This window comes from Opisthocomus hoazin, chromosome 1, assembly GCF_030867145.1.
Source record: "Opisthocomus hoazin isolate bOpiHoa1 chromosome 1, bOpiHoa1.hap1, whole genome shotgun sequence".
Classification (NCBI taxonomy): domain Eukaryota; kingdom Metazoa; phylum Chordata; class Aves; order Opisthocomiformes; family Opisthocomidae; genus Opisthocomus; species Opisthocomus hoazin.
Window position 1 is genome coordinate 125,774,989 of NC_134414.1, and position 21,958 is coordinate 125,796,946.

Consider the following 21,958-nt stretch of genomic DNA (forward strand, 5'->3'; position numbering starts at 1 on the left):
CCCCCCCCCCCCAGAACTCCCCTCTTGTCTCCCAACCACTCACACACCCACGACCTTTTCCTGCATGGGGTGCAGCATTGCTGCTCTTCTGTGCTAAAAGCCATGGCATCTCTTCTCCAGTATTTCACGTTTTTCTTCAACTGCAGTAGCCCTGAGCTTTTCATTTCACCCCTCTTTTAGCATGCTTCACCTTCGCTTTGCACACCTTCGTAAGAAAGCCAAGAGTTCGTTAGTCCCCTGGTTGACTGTAACAGTCCACAGCCATTTGTGTGTAATCTGGTTTTCCACTCTATTGCACAGTGGAGAATGCTTTTGACAAGGCATAATTGAATTGTGTCAGATGTCACTGAATAAAGGATAAAATTTGGTAAATACTGAAGTTGCCTTTATACGAGGCCTTCACTTCTTATTGTGCCAACCCCTCTGAAACTAACAGGGAAATTACTTTTTGTATGTTTGAAAAGGGAATGGCAGAAAAGCACGACAGTATTTGAGCTGCAGTTATCTCTGCTGCCTCTGAGGGATACTGGCACCGATGTGTGCATAATATGATTGTCAGTAGTTGCACAAACACTCTCTTAATTGCCTTCATTGGAGATCATGCAGATTTCTCTGGCTACTCCACAATAGAACAAAAATGGTCATTTGCTTGCCCGCATCTTGCTCACCTGCCTTTTTCCTGGGGCTGCAATTTCCTGTAAGTTAGAGAGGCTGACTTGTTTGCTACCCCATTTCCATCAGCGGATGGAATTTCTTTTGGATGGATTTATTTTCTGCTCATGAAATAGGAGGCAGGAGGTAGCAGAGGAATTAAAATGCAACTCCCTGGAAAAAAGGTGTAAAAAGGGAAAATGTTGCAGCTTTGTGCTGAAGGTGAGCAGAATTCATCTCAGGACACCAGAAGTATCTAAGAGGTACCTGATCAGACACGAAACCTTTTGCAGAAGTACCCTTGAGTGGAAGATGCTTCCTCACATGTGTGAACCTTGCCCCTTAGCTCCACAGGCACGTCCTCCCACCCTTTCTGCTTTTACCTTCTCGCCCCTTCTCGCTCCACATGTGCATACCAAATCCCCATCATCAGCCAGAACTGATTAGAACAGAACAAAAAAAACTCTGCAGCACCCTGGACCAGCATTCATCTGTTACAAAGCCAAATAAATATCACTTATTAATTAGCCTCATTTTTTTCTCCCCTTTTGGTGCATGTTTAGACTAGTTGAAAGGAAACTCCAGGAGATCAGCAAATGGTTGTGCAGAACTCAGTGCAGCTTTTACATACATCAGGAGGCCTTGCTGCATAATTTAGGTCTAATGCAATGCAGTTCACAGGGACTCGCCCATATGCTGAGATTGAGCAAAGCTCAGTTTTCAAGGATCCCTTTGTTCTTTCTGTGATTACCTAGCCCACGTTCTCCTCAACCATTCAGTTTAACCACATATTTTAATTCTGTCCCCGAGTAAGTTACATTCTTGGCTTTCATTTCAATTTCCACAGGGCAAATAAAACTGATGGAGAGCGTTTTGACAAGGGTATTGTTATTTCATCCAGCAGCCTGAGATGACTCCAAATCTGGATATTACATTTAATGTTTCTGGGACAGATGCTGCTAGGTCTTTTCATAGGAACACAATATCATCTGCATACATTAGTAACTTCTGTGCCTCAACTTGCATACGCTTTATATCGTTCTAAGTTGTCAGAGACACTGCTGACAACTGAATACTAAAGTGGCACCTCAGACATTTCTCATCACAAAGCAGGGGAAAGGATAACTAGGGAAGCTCATGCACCAAAAGGGAAGAGCACCTTGTGTATTTATTTCCTTCAGCTAAAGGTGCAGCAGTGAGACCCTATTCTGAGGGCAAGCTGCCCAACCCGTCCTCCTCCTAGTCACAGAAGCCTGAAGAACCAAAGCTACTGCTCACGATCAGCATCTGCTTTTTGGCAGCTAAGATTTTCTTCAGTTCAGGCGCTGTGCTTCTGAACACTGCCCTCTCACCGCTCTTGATACAACAGACAGGACCTTCCTGGTGGTCACATTGGTCCGAGTAGGGGCGAATGGTGAGTGCTCCGTGACCGTGGGTGCACTGGCAGAGAACTGGTGTGAATGAAGAGTGGAGGCTCACCAGTGTAACGAGGTGAGCAGAGAATAACGAAAGCGAAAAGCCACCTGAATATGCCAGAGACAAAAAGCAGTTTAGTCACAGGTCTAACAAGTATTTCTGAGCTCACAGCAACAGAATCACTGGAGAATTTCATGTAGAACTGCTGCATTTCCAGCCTGGTTACATGGAGCTCCTTACAGAAGGCCTCAGGCAATCGACTTTATTCCTGCCTTTGTTAATGAGACACAGAATCACCAATCTGGTAGTTTTTCCAGTATTTACAAGTTGATATTCTTTTGTATTCAGAAAAAAAAAATCAAATCTGCATTAACAAATCATGTTTGTGATTGCAAAAAACCTCTAATTACATATATACAGAGATGTACACACAAAACATATGAAATATATAAATGTACACAGTCTCACACGCAGACGTTTCCACACAAGCAACTCATCTATCAGAAGAACAACTCTGTTCTTTAAAACATCATTCCTTAAAAACAATTATTATAAGCTTCAATCAGGGAAAGGACTCCTCTGCTCGGAGAGGGATGAAAAGGCTCCATTCTACTTACAGACAAAAGTTCAACCCAATACACACACTGTTACATGATCCACTCACAGGCAGAATTCAAGCACTGCTGGGCCACAAGTTTTTACACCCAACCCACAGGCAGTACATAGGAAGACACAGTTAGCATGTGCACATGCATGAACATACGCATCTATGTCTCTATATTTATCCATAGCATTGTGTAGCAGAATAAAGGGAACTTATAAACAACATCAGTCCCCCAGCTGTCACAGGGACTCTCTTCCCTTACACACCACCAATATGACATAACGAATTCGCGTAACATTTCTTAACTTGGTGGCACAGACCACCTCTCCAGATTGTCTGTTTTGCTTGTCACGACTGTAATTACGTAATGAAACTCTCTGAATACTGTGCCATTATTGCAGTTATTAATTATTCTGCTTCTGTTTCAAATATGTGCTCTAGAGACTGCTGGATATACTGCATTACGCCACAAACTGAGTACCAAAGCAAAACACATCTAACTCTACTATTTTAAGGACATTTCAATGTAATTTACTCTTTCAATTTATATTTTTGTAAGCTCAGAAACATAAAAAAACAAAAAGCTGGCATTGATACAGCTGCTGACCTTTGCGACTGTAAACAAAAGATAATTTTTAACCAGTAAACAACTTAGCAAATATGAAACCTGTTTTGTCAGTGCTTGGAATAGTCAGCGCTTAAGATGACAGACTCTGCATACAGAGTCCAGTTCTGACGGGAAAACAGATTTGTAGACGTGTGTGAGAAAGAATGCAGGATTTCCATGACTTCAGACCATTGAAACCATTTATTTTAAAATATAGCATATTAAAATCAAATTAGTAATTAAAAAAATTTTAATTAGTAATTAAAAAAAACCAGAACAAACCTCAGTGCAAAAACCCACCACATTAGGCCTCTATTCTAGAATACAAATCCATTTAAGAGCATCACCTTGAAAATAATACGAAGTTCCCTTGACTTCATGAGGACTTCAGAGGCCCACAGGTCCACATTAGAAGACTCATTCAGTATTTCAAGCTAAGCTAAGTGTCTAGCCTCCCTTTTCTTAGGCCGCAGCTGATACAAAACTGCAGTGCTCTAAACTCCGTTGCCTTGGATATGTTCATCTACACATACTATACTAGAAATAAATATTAATTTATCACATACTCCTTATAAAAAAAAAAACTAACAGGCATCAGATGGACTACATTTTCTTTAACTTGGCTACGTACATTGGACCCCATGCTCTCCCTTTCTCTGGGAGAACCAGAAGTTCATGCTGTTGCATACCACTGAGAAAAGTGAATTCCTGAGAAACAGCTTTGCCCATTTCACTTATGTCTACAGGCATAACATTACTGCAGGAGTTTAGAATGAGATTTACTACACTGCTGTTTTCTGCCTTTGAGAGAGTGCACGTAGAATAGACCAGAGATCCACCGGGACGCAATGCTTTAATAGCAGACCTGCAAAGAACAAACAAACAAACAAAATCAACGTAAGAACTGACATACTGGGGTAAAGGGGGAACATGTAGGACTTATAAATCCAGGGTTATAAATAGGTATAAATCTATGTGAGAAAAATAACATAATGAAACTGTCTTAACAGTATGTAATTGACAGTTCAGGAAACTACCTGCAACACATTTTGCTTTCTCATTTATTAATGTATTCTCAGTTAACTGAAGCTAATTATTTTACACAACAATGACAAGTAAAAAGCAGTATCCATTCGGAGTTGCAGAATATACTTCAAACATTTATATGTGCAACAGAACTGTGAAAATGCTGCAACTGTGCATACAAAATGGGTTACACCACATCAAAAGTTAGATACTTAGCTGCTTGCGTGAACAAATATCAGAATGTACAGTTGCAGTAACAGCCTGAACTAATTACTGGGCTGTAATTTTACAAACATTTCTGTAAATTCTGCAACTTCTTTAGCATGTAAGAGGACTCAGGGGTTTCAGTGAGCTACTACTTTTCAACATGATTTCCTACGGAAATACGACTTATTTGATCATATTGTCTGTTTATGTGCTCTTCAGCTATTAGCCTGTTGACAAATTTTGACTAAACAAAGGCAAAATAATGGCTTAACATTGCAAGCTTCCTGAAAGCTTCATGATTACTGGTGGACGGACAGAACAGAGATTCTTTTTCACTTCCTCACTAAAACAGGAGATTAAAGAGACTGTTTACTTTCCATCAAAATAGATCTGCAAGGTTCCTTTTCAGACAGATAAAATATAACCTATGAGAGTATATAAATGAGATATGCAATCTATATTCACCTATTGCAAATTAAGAGTATGGAAAAAAAATCCAAATCTTGTACCACAGAAGAGCATTCTTCAAATCTGGTGCCACCACATAACTGAAAGATGAAGCTACATTAAAAAAAGTTCTTTGTTATTGAAATGCTCTCTTAAAGTAATCCCTTCTAATCATACACTTTGGAGCCTTCAAGGACATAACAGCTGAAAGACTGAGTTGTAAACTAATATTCAAACAGATCACCTCACTGCTTCTGGAAAACAGATAGTACTGGGCTGAAGCAAATACCACATCAAAATATAATTGTTCCCTAAACAAAACTTCTTCTGTTTATAAACAAGAGAATCTGAACAGATGAATGCTGTTACTCAGCTTACAAATATCAGAGAGATAACAAGGCAGGCGCTCAGGGGCCTGCAAGTGTGTCACTGGGAATGTAGCAGGTGCACGAGGGCAGGGTAGATACCAGAGGCATGGACTCATGGAGCACAATAACACATGCAGTAATGCTGTATGGAAAGACACTGAATAATCTGAGATTGTTAGATAATACTGACAATACTGTATTAACACCATTGACACCCCTCCCCCCCCCCCAAAAAAAAATATGCAGGGAAAGGTAAATAGAAGGAAAAAAAAAAAGGAAAAAAAAAATCCCATATCCTCACACCAGATGACGTGAGCAGCTCCCAGATGCAGTGAGCCTGATTCCAAGCCCAGATAAACACAATGCCATTGAAACAGCAACTCCTCCAGAGGCAAGCTGAGGACTTGCTAAGGGTGGTATCTGAACAAAAACAGTTGAGAAAGGAAAGCAGAAAATACACGGGGAAAAAGACACGTCCTTTTAACAGGATTGGGCCTTTTCAGGAAAAGAATCAATAAAGAAAAGCCCCATCACAAGCAGGATCAAAGCAGATCACAGATCAAAGCTACTCTGAAAGTCCTGTCCAAAATAATAAGGAAACACCAGGACAAATGACTGTTTCAGACAGAGATAATACAACTCTGTTCACCTTCCCAGGTGACAACTCCTGCGTATTACACCCGATCTCTTTCTCTGGGGAGCCTACACATTAGCTTGCTCTTTCTTCTAGAGGTCTTGGTTACATTAATCAGCAAGCAAAGTATATATTTTACTGGAGTCCATACTACTCCAATTTTAGTTAGCATAAGAGAACAGAGCTCTCTCAACAGATGATGCTCCAAGAAAAATCAGTGTTTAATTCCTTTGTTGTATCCGTCTTTAGTAAAAAGATGGAGAGTGAACAGATGGCTAGCACATTTATTCTAAGTGAGCAAGCAGCTCAAGTTCAGCCTGCGGCAGGTAAAGAACAGGTTACAGAATACTTTGGCAGTCTGAATACTTCCAGTTTAACTGGGCCTAATGGACTCATTCTAGGATACTTCAAAAATTAGCTAAAGCTATCAGAAAACTGCAAGCTTATCTCAGACCTCTTGAGCAGCTTTTGAGAGTCCGCAAAAATGTTTAAGAATGTTTCAGACACAGGTTGATATGGGACGACATTTACAACATGACCTTGAGACAGTAGAACAGAGCAGGTGTCATCCTAATGTCCCTTCCAGACCTCATTTTCTAAAATTCTGCTGTCACCAGCATGCACTTGAATTGCTCAGCTCCAGATATCCATCCTTCTTCCCCTCCGCATTCCAACACACACGCGCTCCTTCGCAGGCTACAAAAGCACCAGACTTGAGGCCTTTTGCTGTCTCCACTGTCTCTCCAGCTACCTTCCTTGTTTGCAGCTGTCCTGCTGCAGCTGTCCATGTAAAAGGGCAGGACTTCTGCTGCTGCTCTCTGGCCTGTCTGAGCAGCCATGGTGCACCCAAATTGTAAAGCAGAGCAGGAACACACAACCTTCACTTCTCGCGAACAACAAGCCAGCAAGAGAACTGTACACTGACCCCGGTCTCCTTGGACTCATACCAGTTCTGGAAAACATAAAAGCATTCTTTCCCCATGTAATAATGGCTCACTTTCTAGCTTTCACATTCAAACACAAAGAGAACAGAGCTGAAGTCTACATGGACTCTCACAGTTGAGCCTTATAAGGCCCCATCTACTCTACTCATTTTCATAGAATTTCCTGCTCCAGCTACACCTTTTCCATGTTTATGGGAACACCAAGCCATGAGAGGGAAGCTAGCTGGCTTGGAAATGAGGAAGTGTTTTTTGCATGACAATGAAGACATACTTTTGGCATACCTGATAACTTTACTCACAGAAGCAGATAATGGCAACTGCTTTCCTACCTATAAGACGGATACCACATGAACTTCTAAACAAGTAAGAAAATTTTTTTACCACGTAAAAGCAGAAAAGGTAAAAGTAAATACCAAAAAACTAGATGTACCTACAGCTTACAGGGTTAATAGCCTGGACACTTGCCAAGTGTCCTTGTCTTACCATGTATAAAGTAACAACCATTCAAGTCAACACTTTCAAAGGCATCACGCTCATATAACTGAGTCATTGGTGCAGTGATTCAGAGGAAAAAGCAACACAGGCTTCTGAACAAAAACCCGAAAATCTCACATCAAAAACCCCCTAACCCTAAGCCTCCTTAGCTTGGGAATCTTCACTGGCCCATGACCCAAAAAGGTCAGGCTGCTCAGTGCAGTTATCTTCACTCTGAAGTCATGAATTAAAATATCTAAGGAGAATTACTTTATGCTGCAAGGTTAATCAATGTATCTATCCATCTTGTCAAGTTCAGCAACAGTTGTTTCAGAAGCTGTGTTCAAAGTCAACCGACCGCCATCCCTGATTAAGCCATGTTTGGCTCTTGATAAACCTGCACCGAGCTGCAAAATTCAAAGTGAAGAAGTGCTGGGCTCAAAGTCACAGGGTGATACTGCGCTGGGCTAAGCGGATTCAGGGAGTTTGGTCTCCTTGTCATTAGCATGACAGAATTCATTCATGAGAATTTGTTCCAATAAATTTAAGAAACTTAAACTTCCTCTCTAATCCACAGAGGGAAACAATCTTATCCAAGGGATAGGTCAGAGCTGGAGCATAACTTACAGATATCTATTAGAACCAACCACTGCTACTGTGACTCCACCATCTAAGAATATAAGATTCCTCTCCAGTTAGGTATCTTGTTTATCCCCCAAATCCTTACTCAAAGCTTGACTCTTAGCTGAAGGGATGTGGTGCCTGTTATAAGGTACTTTGTAACTTCCAAAACCAGGCTCCAAATCTAGAATAATTAAAAATGATGCTAGAAGACCCTAAAATATTTTTTCACCTTCCCCTTATTACAATACATTGTTTAAAAATAAAATACATTACTTAAAGTAATTCATCTGCAGTTATTTTTCTCTTAGTGGTACAGATGACCTTCATGTTTACTAAAGAACTAAAGTTTTCAGTTTAAATATAGATCTAGTTATACTTAATTTCATAATTTTAAATTCAGGTATATAACCATAATGAATTTCAGATGTTATAGGCACTAATACTGCAACGTTTCAAGCTTCATATGAAGAAATGTAAGAATACACATTAAAAGCACAGGAAACTTTTCCTGAAGCCTCTTGACTTGCGTACCTTTCCCTACAACCAGTTTTGTTTTAGTAACACGACAACACATTAGTACTTGCAATCAAGACCTTAAAGAAGCAGCACTACTGTCGGCAGCTGACATGCGAAACTCAAGCTTTTATGTTGCATGCCATCATACTACACCAATGCAGAAGTGTGAGGTTATTGTTTTACCACCATAAAATAGCCAAGGCATAGCAGAAAAGACTAAAATTGGTGGAACGCATGACAATCCATTAACATGCCCTGTTTACTATGTAAGGCCTGTACACAAGATCTCCAAAGATAGTTCTTCCACGAGACAACATAAAACATTATGTAAAAGAAGTAATTACACTATAGAATTCCAAGTACTATTGGACATTTGTTACAAGACGACATACATGCTAAAGTCAGCTCTCTTCGGGGGTTCTGAATACAACTTTAGTACAAATGAGCATATCACAATTTAGGAGACTTCAGTGATATCAAATAGTCCAAAATTTTAATGGTATTTTCAAATCATCAATAACTTGGAATTACAACAGCTGGAAAACTGCAGGACAGAGTGAGATTCAACGGCACATCATTCTGTAGAAACTTGCCTGATGCTTCTCCAGGCTTGCTCTAAACTACTGACATTATCACTTAATAGCCACCGAATCCACTCTTAAATCTTTCTGGCACATAAGTGCAAGACACATCTTTAATCTAAACAAAAGGGTGGCTGATGTCCAGCCCATTCAGGAAGTACTCTAAAACAATTTAACAAATGCAGATTGCTCCCCTCTTCATTCCAAATGAGATTTAAGTATTACCAATACTTCATATTTTTGTAGGGTGTGTCTTTGGATACAGGTTCAATGGCACATATTGTACTATGGAAGCCAGAGGTGCAGAAGATGCATTAATCTGTGTTATCCCATTGTATTACGGGAGTATTGGATAAAATTTTTAAAATAAATTATTTTGTTTATTTCTCAAGATTTACTTTAAATCTAACAATGGAGAAGACGCTAATAATAAATTGGGGAAAACAGAGCAGTATTATTATTTAATATCCCAGGGGAAAAAAGACCACTCAAGAGCCACATGACAATTCTAAAAGCAAAAAACTCCTACATGCAACTACAGCATAGTTAGCAAGAACCCAAAAAGAGGATTTTTCACGCTTGCAGAAAATTAAACATGATAGGCTGACATTTCATTCATTCTAAAAGTCTTTGCGTCTCAAACATCCTTTTAAAAACAGGCAGACAATACATATATATTTCATAGTATAGCTAGAACCTGCATGTCCAGCCTACTCCTCCTGTGCTTGGGTTTATGTACCATGCCACTGGAAGGGTCAGTATTAATTATGTTAATTATTCAACCATTTTCAGTATTAAAGTAAAAAGATCACATATTTTAGGCAATTTTAAAATAATACAACACTTCAACAGTGCCATCTTTTGGCAACTGGGATGTATTTCCATCTGATATGCAAGATAATGCCTGATCAGAATAAACACTGCCAACCCTTTTATAAGCTATTCAAGAAAAGAAGCATCTCAAGATGCACTTGTTTTACCCTCAATCCTATTCTTTTATTGACTCAAGATGCCACACATTTCCTTCCTGCTCTTATAAAAGTCCAGATACATCGTGGTAATATGGCCTGCATGTTAGGTTTTTTGATTTTTTTTTTTCTCCAAACCAAGCCAAAATGATAAGGTAATTCCTCCTATGTCAAAATGCCAGATTTTTTCATACTTTGTGATGGGTGGTCGCAGAGGTGCACAGGAGACAGAGACACTAGTCCAAGTATTCTCTCCATACCCCAAGCATGTATTACTTCTGCTCCTCTCTAAGCAAGCTTTGCTACTGTGGAAAGACATTGCGGTTCCGAATAACACAGTAGCAAAAGGAGAAACATGAAGCAAACTGCTCTTTTTCAACATTAGATCGAACTACAAATCGAAGTAGACAGAGTCACGAAAAAAAAAAAACAAAAACCAAACACCACAAACCCAAAAACTGACCCTGTTCTGCCCTAGCCAAAATTTGTCCTGAAAATTTTGATAAATAACATTTCTACAGCAAAGAAGTTTACATTCTTCTAAAGCAAAGACTGGACCTTCAGTTTAACGTTATTGAGCTTTCTCCTCTAATGCATGGTGACTTCTGAAACACTCACCCTGCTAACACAGGGCCATGAGACATCCTTCGCAATACCAGAACTGCACTGCCCTTGTAATGGTAACAGCTTGGTTTGTTTCCCATTCTCAGATACAGCAGCCACAAGTGCTAACGCAACGCTCAAGAAATTTGCTTCCACTCTCGACGCTGTGGCTGCCTCGCACACTCACATACTGGGTGTCCGCACGCTCAGCATCACTAACGGCAAGGCTGTTTCTAGCTGGCTAGCCTCCAGCAGCCAGAGGTAGTCCATTTCTCCTGCTGCCACAAACCTTCAATGCTTCCGTTGTTTTAGTCATCACAGAATTACCTTATACACTCTCAGAGGTCCATCCATCTTCCCAACTTTAATTTATTATTTGCAAGTAAAAAAAAAAATAAAGTGCAAGCAGAACCTTCGCAGCTAGGGAAGGGAGAATGAAAGACCTCTGAAGCCCACTACAGACTTTGACACACAGCTTTAGAGTTAGTATTTTTCATACAGCTTATGAACCACACATATACATAGGAAGGACTGAAGGTGAAATCAAAGCAAAACTTGTGTCTGAATCTAAATCTGTGATCCCAAAACAGCTATCTTGCTTCTGGGTAGCTTATTTGTTTATTTGTGCATTTGATTATTAACTCAATTAACTTTGTTTTGCAACATATCATCATAAGAGACTTGATCCCTAAGTTACTCACAGGGACTACCAAAGGCTTAATGAACCAGGCAGTACTTAAAACCAGAAACTGTTTATTTTAACATCTTTGATGGAAGACAAAGTGAAGCCACAAAAATGGCCACAGCACTCACTCTTTGTGAAGAAATTCAAGCCAACCATGACTCAGTAAAATGACTCATACCTCCAGCAATACAACCAACAGTGTTTCAGGGAATGGCACAGCACAAACATCCCACATTTAAGCATACGAAATGAGAACAAAAAGGTTCCCTGTCCAGTCAGGAGCTATCTAACTGTTTTCATCCAGAGGGGCAAGGATGCACAGAGAGGGAACACAGTTTGCCCAGTAAGACACCCTGAACAGCATGGCCAATTTGGAGCCTGGGGCCAGCAGTCTACATAAACTATTGAGCTTTTCCAAGATGGAAAGTGGTTAAAGAAGGAATTGTCCACATAACCCTCAGAAGATTTGCTGGTCCAACAGTTGCAATTCTAAAAAAAATCCCAGTGGAGCTACTTGACTAGACAGTTTTGTATAATGAGTGGGTTAAATGGTCTGCCACAGAGGAGCAAAGGGAAAAATTCCAGGCAAAGAGCTGAAGAATGGTGTGATGAAGTAATCCTCAATGCGATTTTCTCCACTTTCCTGTATGCCCTTTTTCCCTTCTCCACAGAAAATGGCATTCACTTCACCTCCTCAGCTCACCTCTCGCCCTCCGATGCCATGGTTCAGAATTCCTCCAGGTCACTCCAGAATGCCCCTGAACTTCACCCAGCGAGCTCCTGCACAGGAGTCCAGCACACACTGAAACAAAAATTTATGGCAGAAGATGGCTGCCGTATTTCTGGAGGGACTCCCTTGTGCTTCTCCTGCCCTTGTAACATTCAGCCTTGCCCTCCTTTTAATGCCTGACACTAAAGCAACTTCTACAACGGTAAATTTTTTTCAAGGTTCAAGACACTGGCTCTCCTTGCCTTTGCAATGCACATTAAAGGTTGAGATTTTTTTCATGAGTAGCAAATCACAAACAAAACTGAATCACTTTGCCTGGACAGGACAGCTAGCTAATTGTGAGTATCTTCCCCTTTACTTCATTGTTACATGCCCATGTGCTACAAAGGCTTTTGTCTTAATCAAAGCAGAAATGGTACAGTGGTACCACATGCTAAATATATGAGGGTACATTTATAAAAAAAACAATTTTTGCCTTCACAATAACAAAAAGCACCCACAATTTAGAGCACATAATTCCTCTTCTAGGTATGTGTGCAAAACTCCACGTGTCAGTGAAAACAGAGGTGACACTGAATGCAGAAGGAGAAGTATCAGGATTTTTCCAGTAAATCACAGTATCTACCACATACTATGTGAAAAAGACTTTTTCAACAAATAAAATCTATGACTATATGTATTCTGCGAAACCATGCCACTAATTTTCATACATCACAGAAAACAGAGTAGCTTGTAATTTCATGTTTGTTACGTTTGTGTCCCACGTTTTCACCGGAAGTTTTAACATTCATTCTAGGTCAGATATATTTTCAAAGGTCTGGACTAGAGAAAATAAAGCTGGTCCTTGGCATGCAGATTAGCCTTTATAGGCTTTGGTTGTCAGTTCTACCTGATGAGTTAAGGGAAAATGTCAATCTCATTTTACTTCGCATGTGTGCAGATTGGTAAACCAGCACGCAAACTCGTTGCACGATCAGCAGCCTCTGCTCCGGTGAAGCTCAGAACCAAAGCAGCAAGACAAACACAGATCAAAATCTTCATGAAGCCACTTGCACAACACGTCGTCACTTACATATAACATTATCTAACGGTTTAAGTACCCTTTATATCAGAAAAATAGGTTCAGAATATTTGGGTTGAGTTTTTTTTTATTTCTGCTTTCAAGTACAAGCATGTGCATAACCCTTCTACCTCCCAAACTATTCAATAAGAAAAAAAAACCCCCAAACTTCTGGTAACCTTTTCTTGAAAAAGATCAGCAATTTCAAATACTATGTTATGATTGATATTCAAAGGAAAAAAATCTTTCTACAGAGGGAAACATTCATTTTATCTCAGTATTGCACTCCACTTGCAAGGGGTTTGTAAGAGAAGATACATACGTTATACAGAACCAGCCATAATTCCTTAAAAGTCCTTACATTTATAAGCTAAGCAGGAACTGAAACATTTAATTAACAGGAAGAATAAAGACTTTTCTGTATTTCTCTATCCAAGTTTAATTCTTCATTCAGAGTTTTGAAAAATGAGAATACATACAACTCAAGTGAGATCAGCCTGGAAAACGACCATTTCATATGGCTTACTTTGCTACCAGTAACCCAAAGCACACCTCAAACTCCTCATGCAGCCCGAATTCCCCCAAACCTCTTAACTCTGTTAGCGCGTGTCTTAGGTATTCAAGACAACCTCCCTTGTAGCTAACTACTAGGATGAAAAAGAGGTAAAAAAGGAAAGTCAGCCAATATGTATCTTTTAAAGTTAGTCTGAGCTCCTGTGGACCAGAACTCTATTAAACACCAATTAGAGCTGTTTAATTACTGAGAGATGTTGTGTGTAGAACAGTTACAGTACTCTGAATGTCTTTGCTGCATTTTCTAAATTGTATCCTGTTGGATTTATTTTCAGCTTAAGACTAACACAGTTTCCTTCAGCTGCAGTAACTGGTCTAGGAATAATTACAACATCCGTAACAGTTTCACCACTAAGTTATTACATACTCGAGCTTAACCCAAAATTTAATTGCTATCTGAGAACTGATAACATTGGTAAATTTACTTATGGGAACCGCTGCATTTTGTGCTAGCATTCAGTATCAGGAAATAAACATTCCTTCCTTGCTTCACAGTTTGTTTTCTGCATGAACACTGCAAATAATAACAAGATTTGCAGTGTGTTCTTGGATTATAGCACTCAGTAGAGATGCTTTGGTTTTGGTATTAACAATCATTACAATCTCAATTTCCTTCAAATCAGTGGTATCCTCATTGCTTCTATAATTGTGGTTCAGCATTTATCCTTCTTATTTTACATTTCAGATTTTATTCAGACTGGAGTAGAAAGACCCTTGCATCAGTTTCAACGCTTCTTTCAGATCTTCATTCTCTGAAGTCTCTATGTACTTCATAAACAATTTTCCTTCCTTTGCTTTCTCTCTGATATTCCCAGCTCCCCACACAAGTTGATCTACTAAAAAACCCCAAACAAAAAAAAGAGCACAAGATGACCAAACCCAGAAAAACAGGTAACAAGTGAAGTATTTCCTTCATTTCCTTAACTAAGAAAGAGGGAATCGCAAATTTTGGGCTGAGTGTCACTTGATAGAAATGAAAACAGAACTCCCCCTTGCATTTCCTTCTTCTCATTTGTGTGTTATCCTTCTACTCAACACTACCGCTAAACTGAAACAATGCTTGGTCAGGCGTAGCTTTGCATGAGATGACTCGCATAACATGCAGTTTCAGCTAGATGAATGTAGGTTCAGCCTTCCTGAATACTACTGGAAGTATCAGAGGCAGGATACCAACTCAGTCTTTTATTTATAGTTATGCACCCTACCCATAAAATAAAGGCTTGAATAGGGTAGCATTCCAGAATTTTAGTTCCGCCAAACTTCTAATAGACTTGCATGAGTTATTTAGCCTTTCCTGATCTCATTTTATCATTTCCTTTTTCCCTTTCACACATGATCTGAGACGTCATTAGTATCGGAAATTCATTCTAAAGCCATCAGACAAAAGGAACAATAAAAATACAGTGGACAGCTATATCATTTACTACGTATATGTCAAATATTTTACCCGATAAAGGTTGTAATTTCTAAATCTGCAACCTAACTGTTTATTTCATATGCTCCAAAATCTTCTAAAAGGCAAAAAAAACCCCAAAAAAAACAGTCCAGGGCACATAACAGTAGATTGGTCTATCTACAGAACTACTCAGACCTACGTTGAGCAATGAAATTGAAATTACCATCCTGTTATTACAACCTACGTATCAGAAGCATTTTGTCCCTACAAATCTAATTTTTATTGCTGTTGCTATAGTAAAGTATATTTTCAATAGAAGCAAAGTTCTCTTCTTGCTTTAGGAATAATTCAATTAAATCTGATTTGGGCTGACAGGAACGTCTCGTTTTTTTTAAAACAAGGTTCCTGCTGTCATGAGTTCTCCACTTCAGGATTACAATCTGGAGTGATTTATGCAAATTCTCAAAATTTCTCTGCATGATATATGCTTTCTTTTGGTAGGGGTTCACAAATTGGATTTTATATGTCAAATATTGAAAAGGGAAAACTGAAACAGGTCAGTGTTCTAAATGTGATTGATTTCTTCAAAGGAAATGGGTGACATGATGCATTACTGCAATAAGACACTCATATTTCTGTTATAAATCATAGGCTTCTGTTGGGCCTTTTTCAACTGGAAGTCATGCAAAACTATCTTGAACTGCTGCAATGGGAACTTTCCATAAAAACTTTATTTTTCTTTTTTCTAAAGTGCTATTTTTCCCTCAATTTGCTTTGACAGATGGACTTCAGGCGTGATTGCTACTTCGCAAAAAACACTCAAGTCTAGAAGGTATTGTTGGGAAGTCACTTCCCCCCCCCCAGCGTGAAAAACTGTAGAGCTTGAAACGCTTCACAAATGCCAGCATCATTAAACAGTGTAATACATGACAACCTCGATTTGGATTATTTGGTGGATGTTCTTGAAAAATAAAGAAACAATGCTCGCTCCCCCACCAAACCCCACATTCTTTTACTTTTTACCCTATCCCTGGGCAGTGGATTACCCCTAGTAGTCTTTCTGTGCTACAAATAGTCAAATGGGTATTAAATTCAAGCAGCATGTAAGAATCTGTAACAGTAGACTCAATCTCTTCATATAAACAGCCCAGAAAGAAAATTCCGAAGCAGCATTAAGTAATGCCCTACGTGATGGTTGGTAACCAGTCCGGACTTCCAGCTCAGTTAGCAAAAAAACTGCAATAAAGAACCGTAAGGCATAATTCTGTGAAAGAACAACTGCGGCAGCAGCAAAAGGAGTTTGGGAGAGAATGACCAGCTTGGCAGGTTTATAGACTATTTTCACAAATAGTTAAAAAACAACTATTAAAAAATATATGTGTGGTTTCGCCTCAGCTGAGGAATATACCTAAAACCACTTCGGCTGTGTCCACTGAAAATATTTTGACATGGTACCAGACTGTTCCGACTCATCTGAAAAGGGACACATATGTGAATGAGTAAGTTAACAGGACTGTACAGCAGCATGGTAGTAGAAGACCTAGGCATCACTGCTTATATTACCCCATACAAATTTCCATGTTCACATTAACCTAGAATAACTCTTCATTCTAAACAGCAATCGCAACAACATGTTCTTCACACTTTTCACATGGTGAAACCTGATTTTTGTTATTAAACATGGAAAATCTTGCCCCCGCGTCATTTTTATCAATTACGAAAAGCTCCTTCAACAGCTTTCCTTTGCACTTCTCACCTTAGCAGCTGGAATTGCAGAGAAGATAACCCTTTCCTTTGTATTAGCCTAAGTGTAGCTTGCTGAATATCAGAAGAGAATAGCCAACTTCTGTCATTTGAACAAGGAGCATCAACTAGTACCTATACAACACATAAAAGCAAATAAGACAATTCATAACAAAGATATTTACTTTCTGAACACTGTATGCCAAAAATCTACTCAACTTACTTTTGCAAACACTTAGAAAACCCTTTTTATTTTCCCTTTTAGGGGCAGAAATAATCTAACTACTATTGTGAGATGGATTTATGGAGGGATTGGGGTGGAAGATAAGAAATTATTGCTCCAAACGTACCCTCTACCCGAATAGCTTTGATTTGTTCCCCCCTTCCTAATCACACATCATGTAAAGAACGCAGCTATAAGGTCTTCAGAATTCAATACTGAGGCTAAATGGATGACATCACCTAACACATGAACAATGCACAACAGGCTTCATTAAGGGATTCCCGAGGCTCTGCAAACCCTGTACATGACCTTGGTTCCCCTTGATCAGTCAGATATTTTTGCAGGGGACAGAAAAGAAGGAAAATTAAAAAAAGAGCAGCATAGGAAGAAAAAGAAGCGCAATCCAGAAATATCATTTGCTAATAAGTAGTAAAGTTACCTTGTCGTACAATTCAGGTTTAATATCTCCAATCTCTCTACCATCCAGTTTAGAGACTGTTATTAAGTTAATCATAGGATCCGGGATGAAGGATTCTATTGTCTGTTTCAGCCATCTTGACCTCAAATCATCATATTCATTACAGTGAAACCGACCTTAGAAAATAAAAAAAAAAGACCCTGAAATAAGTCTTTTATGTTTTTTATGTTTGTTTTTTTTACAAATGTAAGGAGTTACGCTGGTTTCAGAAGTTCTGCTATGACTGCCATAGAGTTTACGCCTTATGTGTTTATGTTATTGCACATTTTATAACATTGCTGAATTTTTATAAACCTGAGTAAATTTCAACATGCACCTACAGAGCAATCCATAAACATGCACTAGCCAATACTTACTGTAGCAATAGACTTCCACGGTAAAACAAACTCTAAACATGATCCATATCCAAATACAAGTGTTAGGTGCGTGCCTTTCTGGGCTCCTTGAGCCATTGTGTAAATGAAGTACCTGCCCTTTGTTAATTAATTACCTTAAAAAAAAATTTAAAAATCAGCTTTGTGTGCCGTAGGCTGAGCAGTCCAACCCCTTATTTACTTGAAATTTAAGCTACAAGTGTTTTAAAACAAGCCTTTTCCTTGCATTTACTTTTAACAATGCAGCCAGAGTGGTTACCCCTTCAGCAGAAACACTGCTGTTGCTTGTACCAGACCACAAATGCAGCATGGTATTTTTTCCTTTTAGTCCTGTTTTCTAATTTAACAAAATTTCTCATGTCTCCACAGGTTGCCAGACTCCACGTTTGCCACACACAGTACGGTACATCTTAGCATTCACTGAGGTATATTAAGAATTAAATTCTTACATTCTCAGCAACAATTCTGTATCTTCAGAAGCAGCCATGAGATAAAAGTGTTGGTTTTTTTTCAAACCTTTTGAAAAGGCAATCCACATTTAGTTTACATCATTGGCATCACCTCCTTCCTCTAGAAGAGGGAAGGAGAACCAGCTGTAATCAACAGGTACAGGCGGTTATAGTAATGGTCTCATCAGTAAGAACATAAGGTGCTGTGAACATTTTGAGACAATTACTACCCAAGCTAACACACACACTCAGAAACAGCAATCACAGCTTGCTTTAACTCCCTGGCCTGGAAGAGCTGAGCTGCTGCTTGCTGTTGCCTTCTAAATACTGTGATTATCTTGGTGCCCTTCTGCAACATCTAGGTGGACTGAGACACAGAGCTTGTTAAATACTGATGCAGACCAATTCTTCATCATAAGCTTTCTCCCTCTGCTTAGATCTTGCACATTTAATTTGTTACGCTTCGCTTTACATCAGTACACTTAAATTTACTTACACTATTTGCATAGCACTGGCCAGAGAGGTAGCAGAGGAAAAGAAAAAAAAAAAAAAAAAGAAAAAAAGTACAAGTATTCTAAGATCGCGGATTACTTACCTCCCTGTGCCAACAAGGCTACATCACTTTAACTCGCTGAGAAGTAACAATAAGGGAACCAGTAGAGGAAGAAAAACATATATCTACTCCACTTTTGTCTGTCAGTCTGCAGTAACCTATACTTAAATAACTACTGCATTTTTCATCCTCTTTTAAGTAAACGACTTCATGAAAATTTTATTAAACAGCATGGAACAACTTGGAACATAAACTGTTGTTTGTTTTTTTTGCCCCCATCCCAAATCTTGTACAGAAAACAGGCACAACTGAAATAGCCCAGGCACAGAGTCAGGGATCAGCTTCCAGCAGCACCTCGGTACATTACCTGGATAGGCACACTGCAGTGTAGCTACTGATTTACCCCCTGGTGCAGCACAGAGATCCAAAACGTCTTCCCCATCTCTCACTTCCAATGCCAGCACTGGCAACAGCGAAGCAGCATTCAGCAGAAAATACTCTTTCAGTCTACCAGCCTGGTGTTTTTGTGCAGGGAATCTCCCAGGAGTTCTCCTGATGTAGCACTTCAACGATGCAGGAAGATAGGGCAAAGGTCCTCGAAAGGCAGGATGATATCCCTTCACACGCAAGGTGTTCTCCAGTTCAGCGGACTGGCTGAACTTGTTAAGCAGGACAGCGTACTGCCAGCACAACGGGTATGTGAGTACATCTCTAGATTGAAAAAAAGAAATGCTATTTAATAACTTGGCAAACAAAATTAGGTTTCCATAGAGTAGGAAGCCTTTTCTTACATGAGAGTAACAATCTCACCATTGGATAATTCTGGTACAATCGAACAGGAAACATTTTGATTAGATATGATTAAGAAAAGTATGCAGGAAAATTATTTTAATTAGAAGTCAAGCCACCATTTTCTCCAGTTATTACATTGAAAACACTAACTTCTTCTGAAACAAGATGTCCTCTGTTCTTCCTAATTCTTTAACAAATAACTGTAGAAGTTACAAATTACGACACGTAATGCTCTTTCCGACTATAAAGTACTTCCCTAGAGACAAAGAACAACTGTAATATTAGTTGCAAATATCCCAGCAAAAAGAATCACAATGGCTTTGCAATGGTTGTTCCAGCCAAGACCATAAAATGAGTTTTTACAAGTGTTCTTTTCTAAATTTCCTATTATGTTCTGCAAATATTAGGCCAGAAAAACTTAAACCAACAGATACTCCTGGAAGACAGCCAAAAAGCGGTGCTCATATGGTAGTAACATGCTTGTTCGTATTTCAGTTCACTTTTTCAGATCTTTTTTACGTGGATTTCACCCATTTTCTATTTGAATTTCTTTCAGTATTTTTTCATTTAGCCTCAAAAAATACTCCTCAGGAATATTCACTGCCTAAAAGAGAAATATGCATTGATCCAACCTAAAAGAGTTTTTCAGTCACTTAAACTAATGCATCATATCTATGCTTTTATTTTTTTCTAAACAATGGAGACATTTTTTTTAAACTACTTTTAAATCCAAACAGGTTAAACGAAAGAGGGCACTCAGAGGAATCACATGATTTCTAAGACTCTGATCACGTAAGATACCTTTCCCTTCAAAGAAACATGGCACTGATCATGGGAATACTCCTCATGCACCTCAGGTCAAAGTCAAGTGCTTTTGTTCAAATTTCAGTTGAAAAGTGTGTAAGCTAAGCAGTGAACTTCTCCAGAAGGGCTCTTCTGCTGGCTCTCCTATGAGCGACAACCATCAGCGAGCAGGAAAGGGAAGATGTCTTCTCTCAATACCACAACCAGTTCTTTAGCAGCTGTGTGATCAAGGCCCAAATTAAATGATCTCCTTTAACACGTCATTAATATTAAATTTCTTCTAATGAAAGAAATCAGGGGATGTATTTCTTTCCTAATATCTTTGTCCCAGTCTCTCAAGATACCACAAAGCTACAGAACCACACCCCCCCCCAACAGCAGCTGTTAAGTATAAGGGGGTGCTTTTTGGACTACGTTTTTACAGAACAGTCAACAAACACGTAAGATGGCAGTCTCCTTGCAGCGCACATGCATACAGGAGAACAGAAACTTTATCATGCCGAAAGAATCATGTCGAAGAAAAAACTAAAAAACTCTAAGTCTTAGTCTTCTGTCATTTCACACTTTTACATTAGTTCTAAACTGAAAATAAACTGCAGCAGTTGTTACAGTCCACGACTCTTTTCAAAATCATTTTATGAATCATTTTATTTAAAAAATAACGGAACCTGTCCTCTCCCTCCCCACAACACACCTGACACGAGTCCATGTATCTCCCAGTTCCGTTGTGTACTGCTTCTCAAAATGATCCAGAACGACCTGACAGATCTGCTTTTGAAGTTTCCCTTTCATTTTAATTCCCAGCTTCAGAGAAGGGAGGAAAAAAGAAAAATAGTAAAAACAAACAATCAAAACCCTCCCTAATTTTCGCTAGAATTGTTAAAAGAACATTTTAGCAATTTAAATCAACTTAGCATCGGTAACATGAGGATGTTGAGATACCAAGGTCACGCCACACACGTGACCGAGACGGACCAGGAATTTCAGAGAACAAACAAGTGAAGATGGCGTCCTCTCTTCTTCCCCACCTGAGAAGAGATGGTTCAAAGCCGGCTGACAAGGCTCCCTCTCCGTGCCCGCCATGCTGACGACACAGCGCTCCCCGGGACCCTGACGTACCAGCGGCAAGGCGAGCAAGGCGCGATGCTGACCGCGCGCTACCACCGTCTCTGCCAAGGCGCGCCCATGAGCGTAACGACAGAAAATAATTTGAATCGTTGTAGAAGTCAGCTGGAGTTGAGCCGCCAAGCACCGCAACAACTAATTTACTGCAGGAATAAGGAAAAAAAAAAATTTGCTATACTTCTTGTGGTGATTTTTTTTTTTTTTTTTGGCCTACGAACATTTTATATTTTATTGGGGGGAGGAAAGAACTTTTGGTTTCTAAGCAAACTGGCGCAGTTCGGAAGGGAAACCCCAAAGGGACTT

At 39.3% G+C, this 21,958-nt stretch overlaps 1 protein-coding gene across 2 annotated transcripts; it reads right to left on the reverse strand.

Moving 5' to 3' along the window:
* Positions 1-3,465: 3,465 nt before the first annotated feature.
* Positions 3,466-21,733, reverse strand: NSUN3 (NOP2/Sun RNA methyltransferase 3). 2 transcript variants are annotated; one of them, XM_075434905.1, is made up of 6 exons: positions 21,650-21,733; positions 21,225-21,334; positions 19,302-19,645; positions 17,520-17,674; positions 16,871-16,992; positions 3,466-4,143 (listed from the first exon to the last, which is right to left on the reverse strand). In XM_075434905.1, the coding sequence occupies exons 2-6, from the start codon at positions 21,320-21,322 to the stop codon at positions 3,882-3,884; spliced, it is 981 nt and encodes a 326-aa protein (XP_075291020.1). In that variant the 5' UTR covers positions 21,323-21,334; positions 21,650-21,733; the 3' UTR covers positions 3,466-3,881. The 2 variants fall into 2 exon arrangements, with proteins under 2 accessions (XP_075291020.1, XP_009931692.1); XM_009933390.2 differs by lacking the exon at positions 21,650-21,733 and adding an exon at positions 21,559-21,647.
* Positions 21,734-21,958: the final 225 nt, after the last annotated feature.

Coding starts and splice junctions, on each gene's coding strand:
- NSUN3 (XM_075434905.1), bottom strand. CDS start 21,322: ATGAAAGGGAAACTTCAAAAGCAGATCTGTCAGGTCGTTCTGGATCAT. Junction 17,675..19,301: donor ACTGCAGTGTGCCTATCCAG/GTAATGTACCGA, acceptor TTATTTTCTAAG/GTCGGTTTCACTGTAATGAA. Junction 4,144..16,870: donor CTGCAATTCCAGCTGCTAAG/GTGAGAAGTGCA, acceptor TGTTCTTTGCAG/GTCTGCTATTAAAGCATTGC.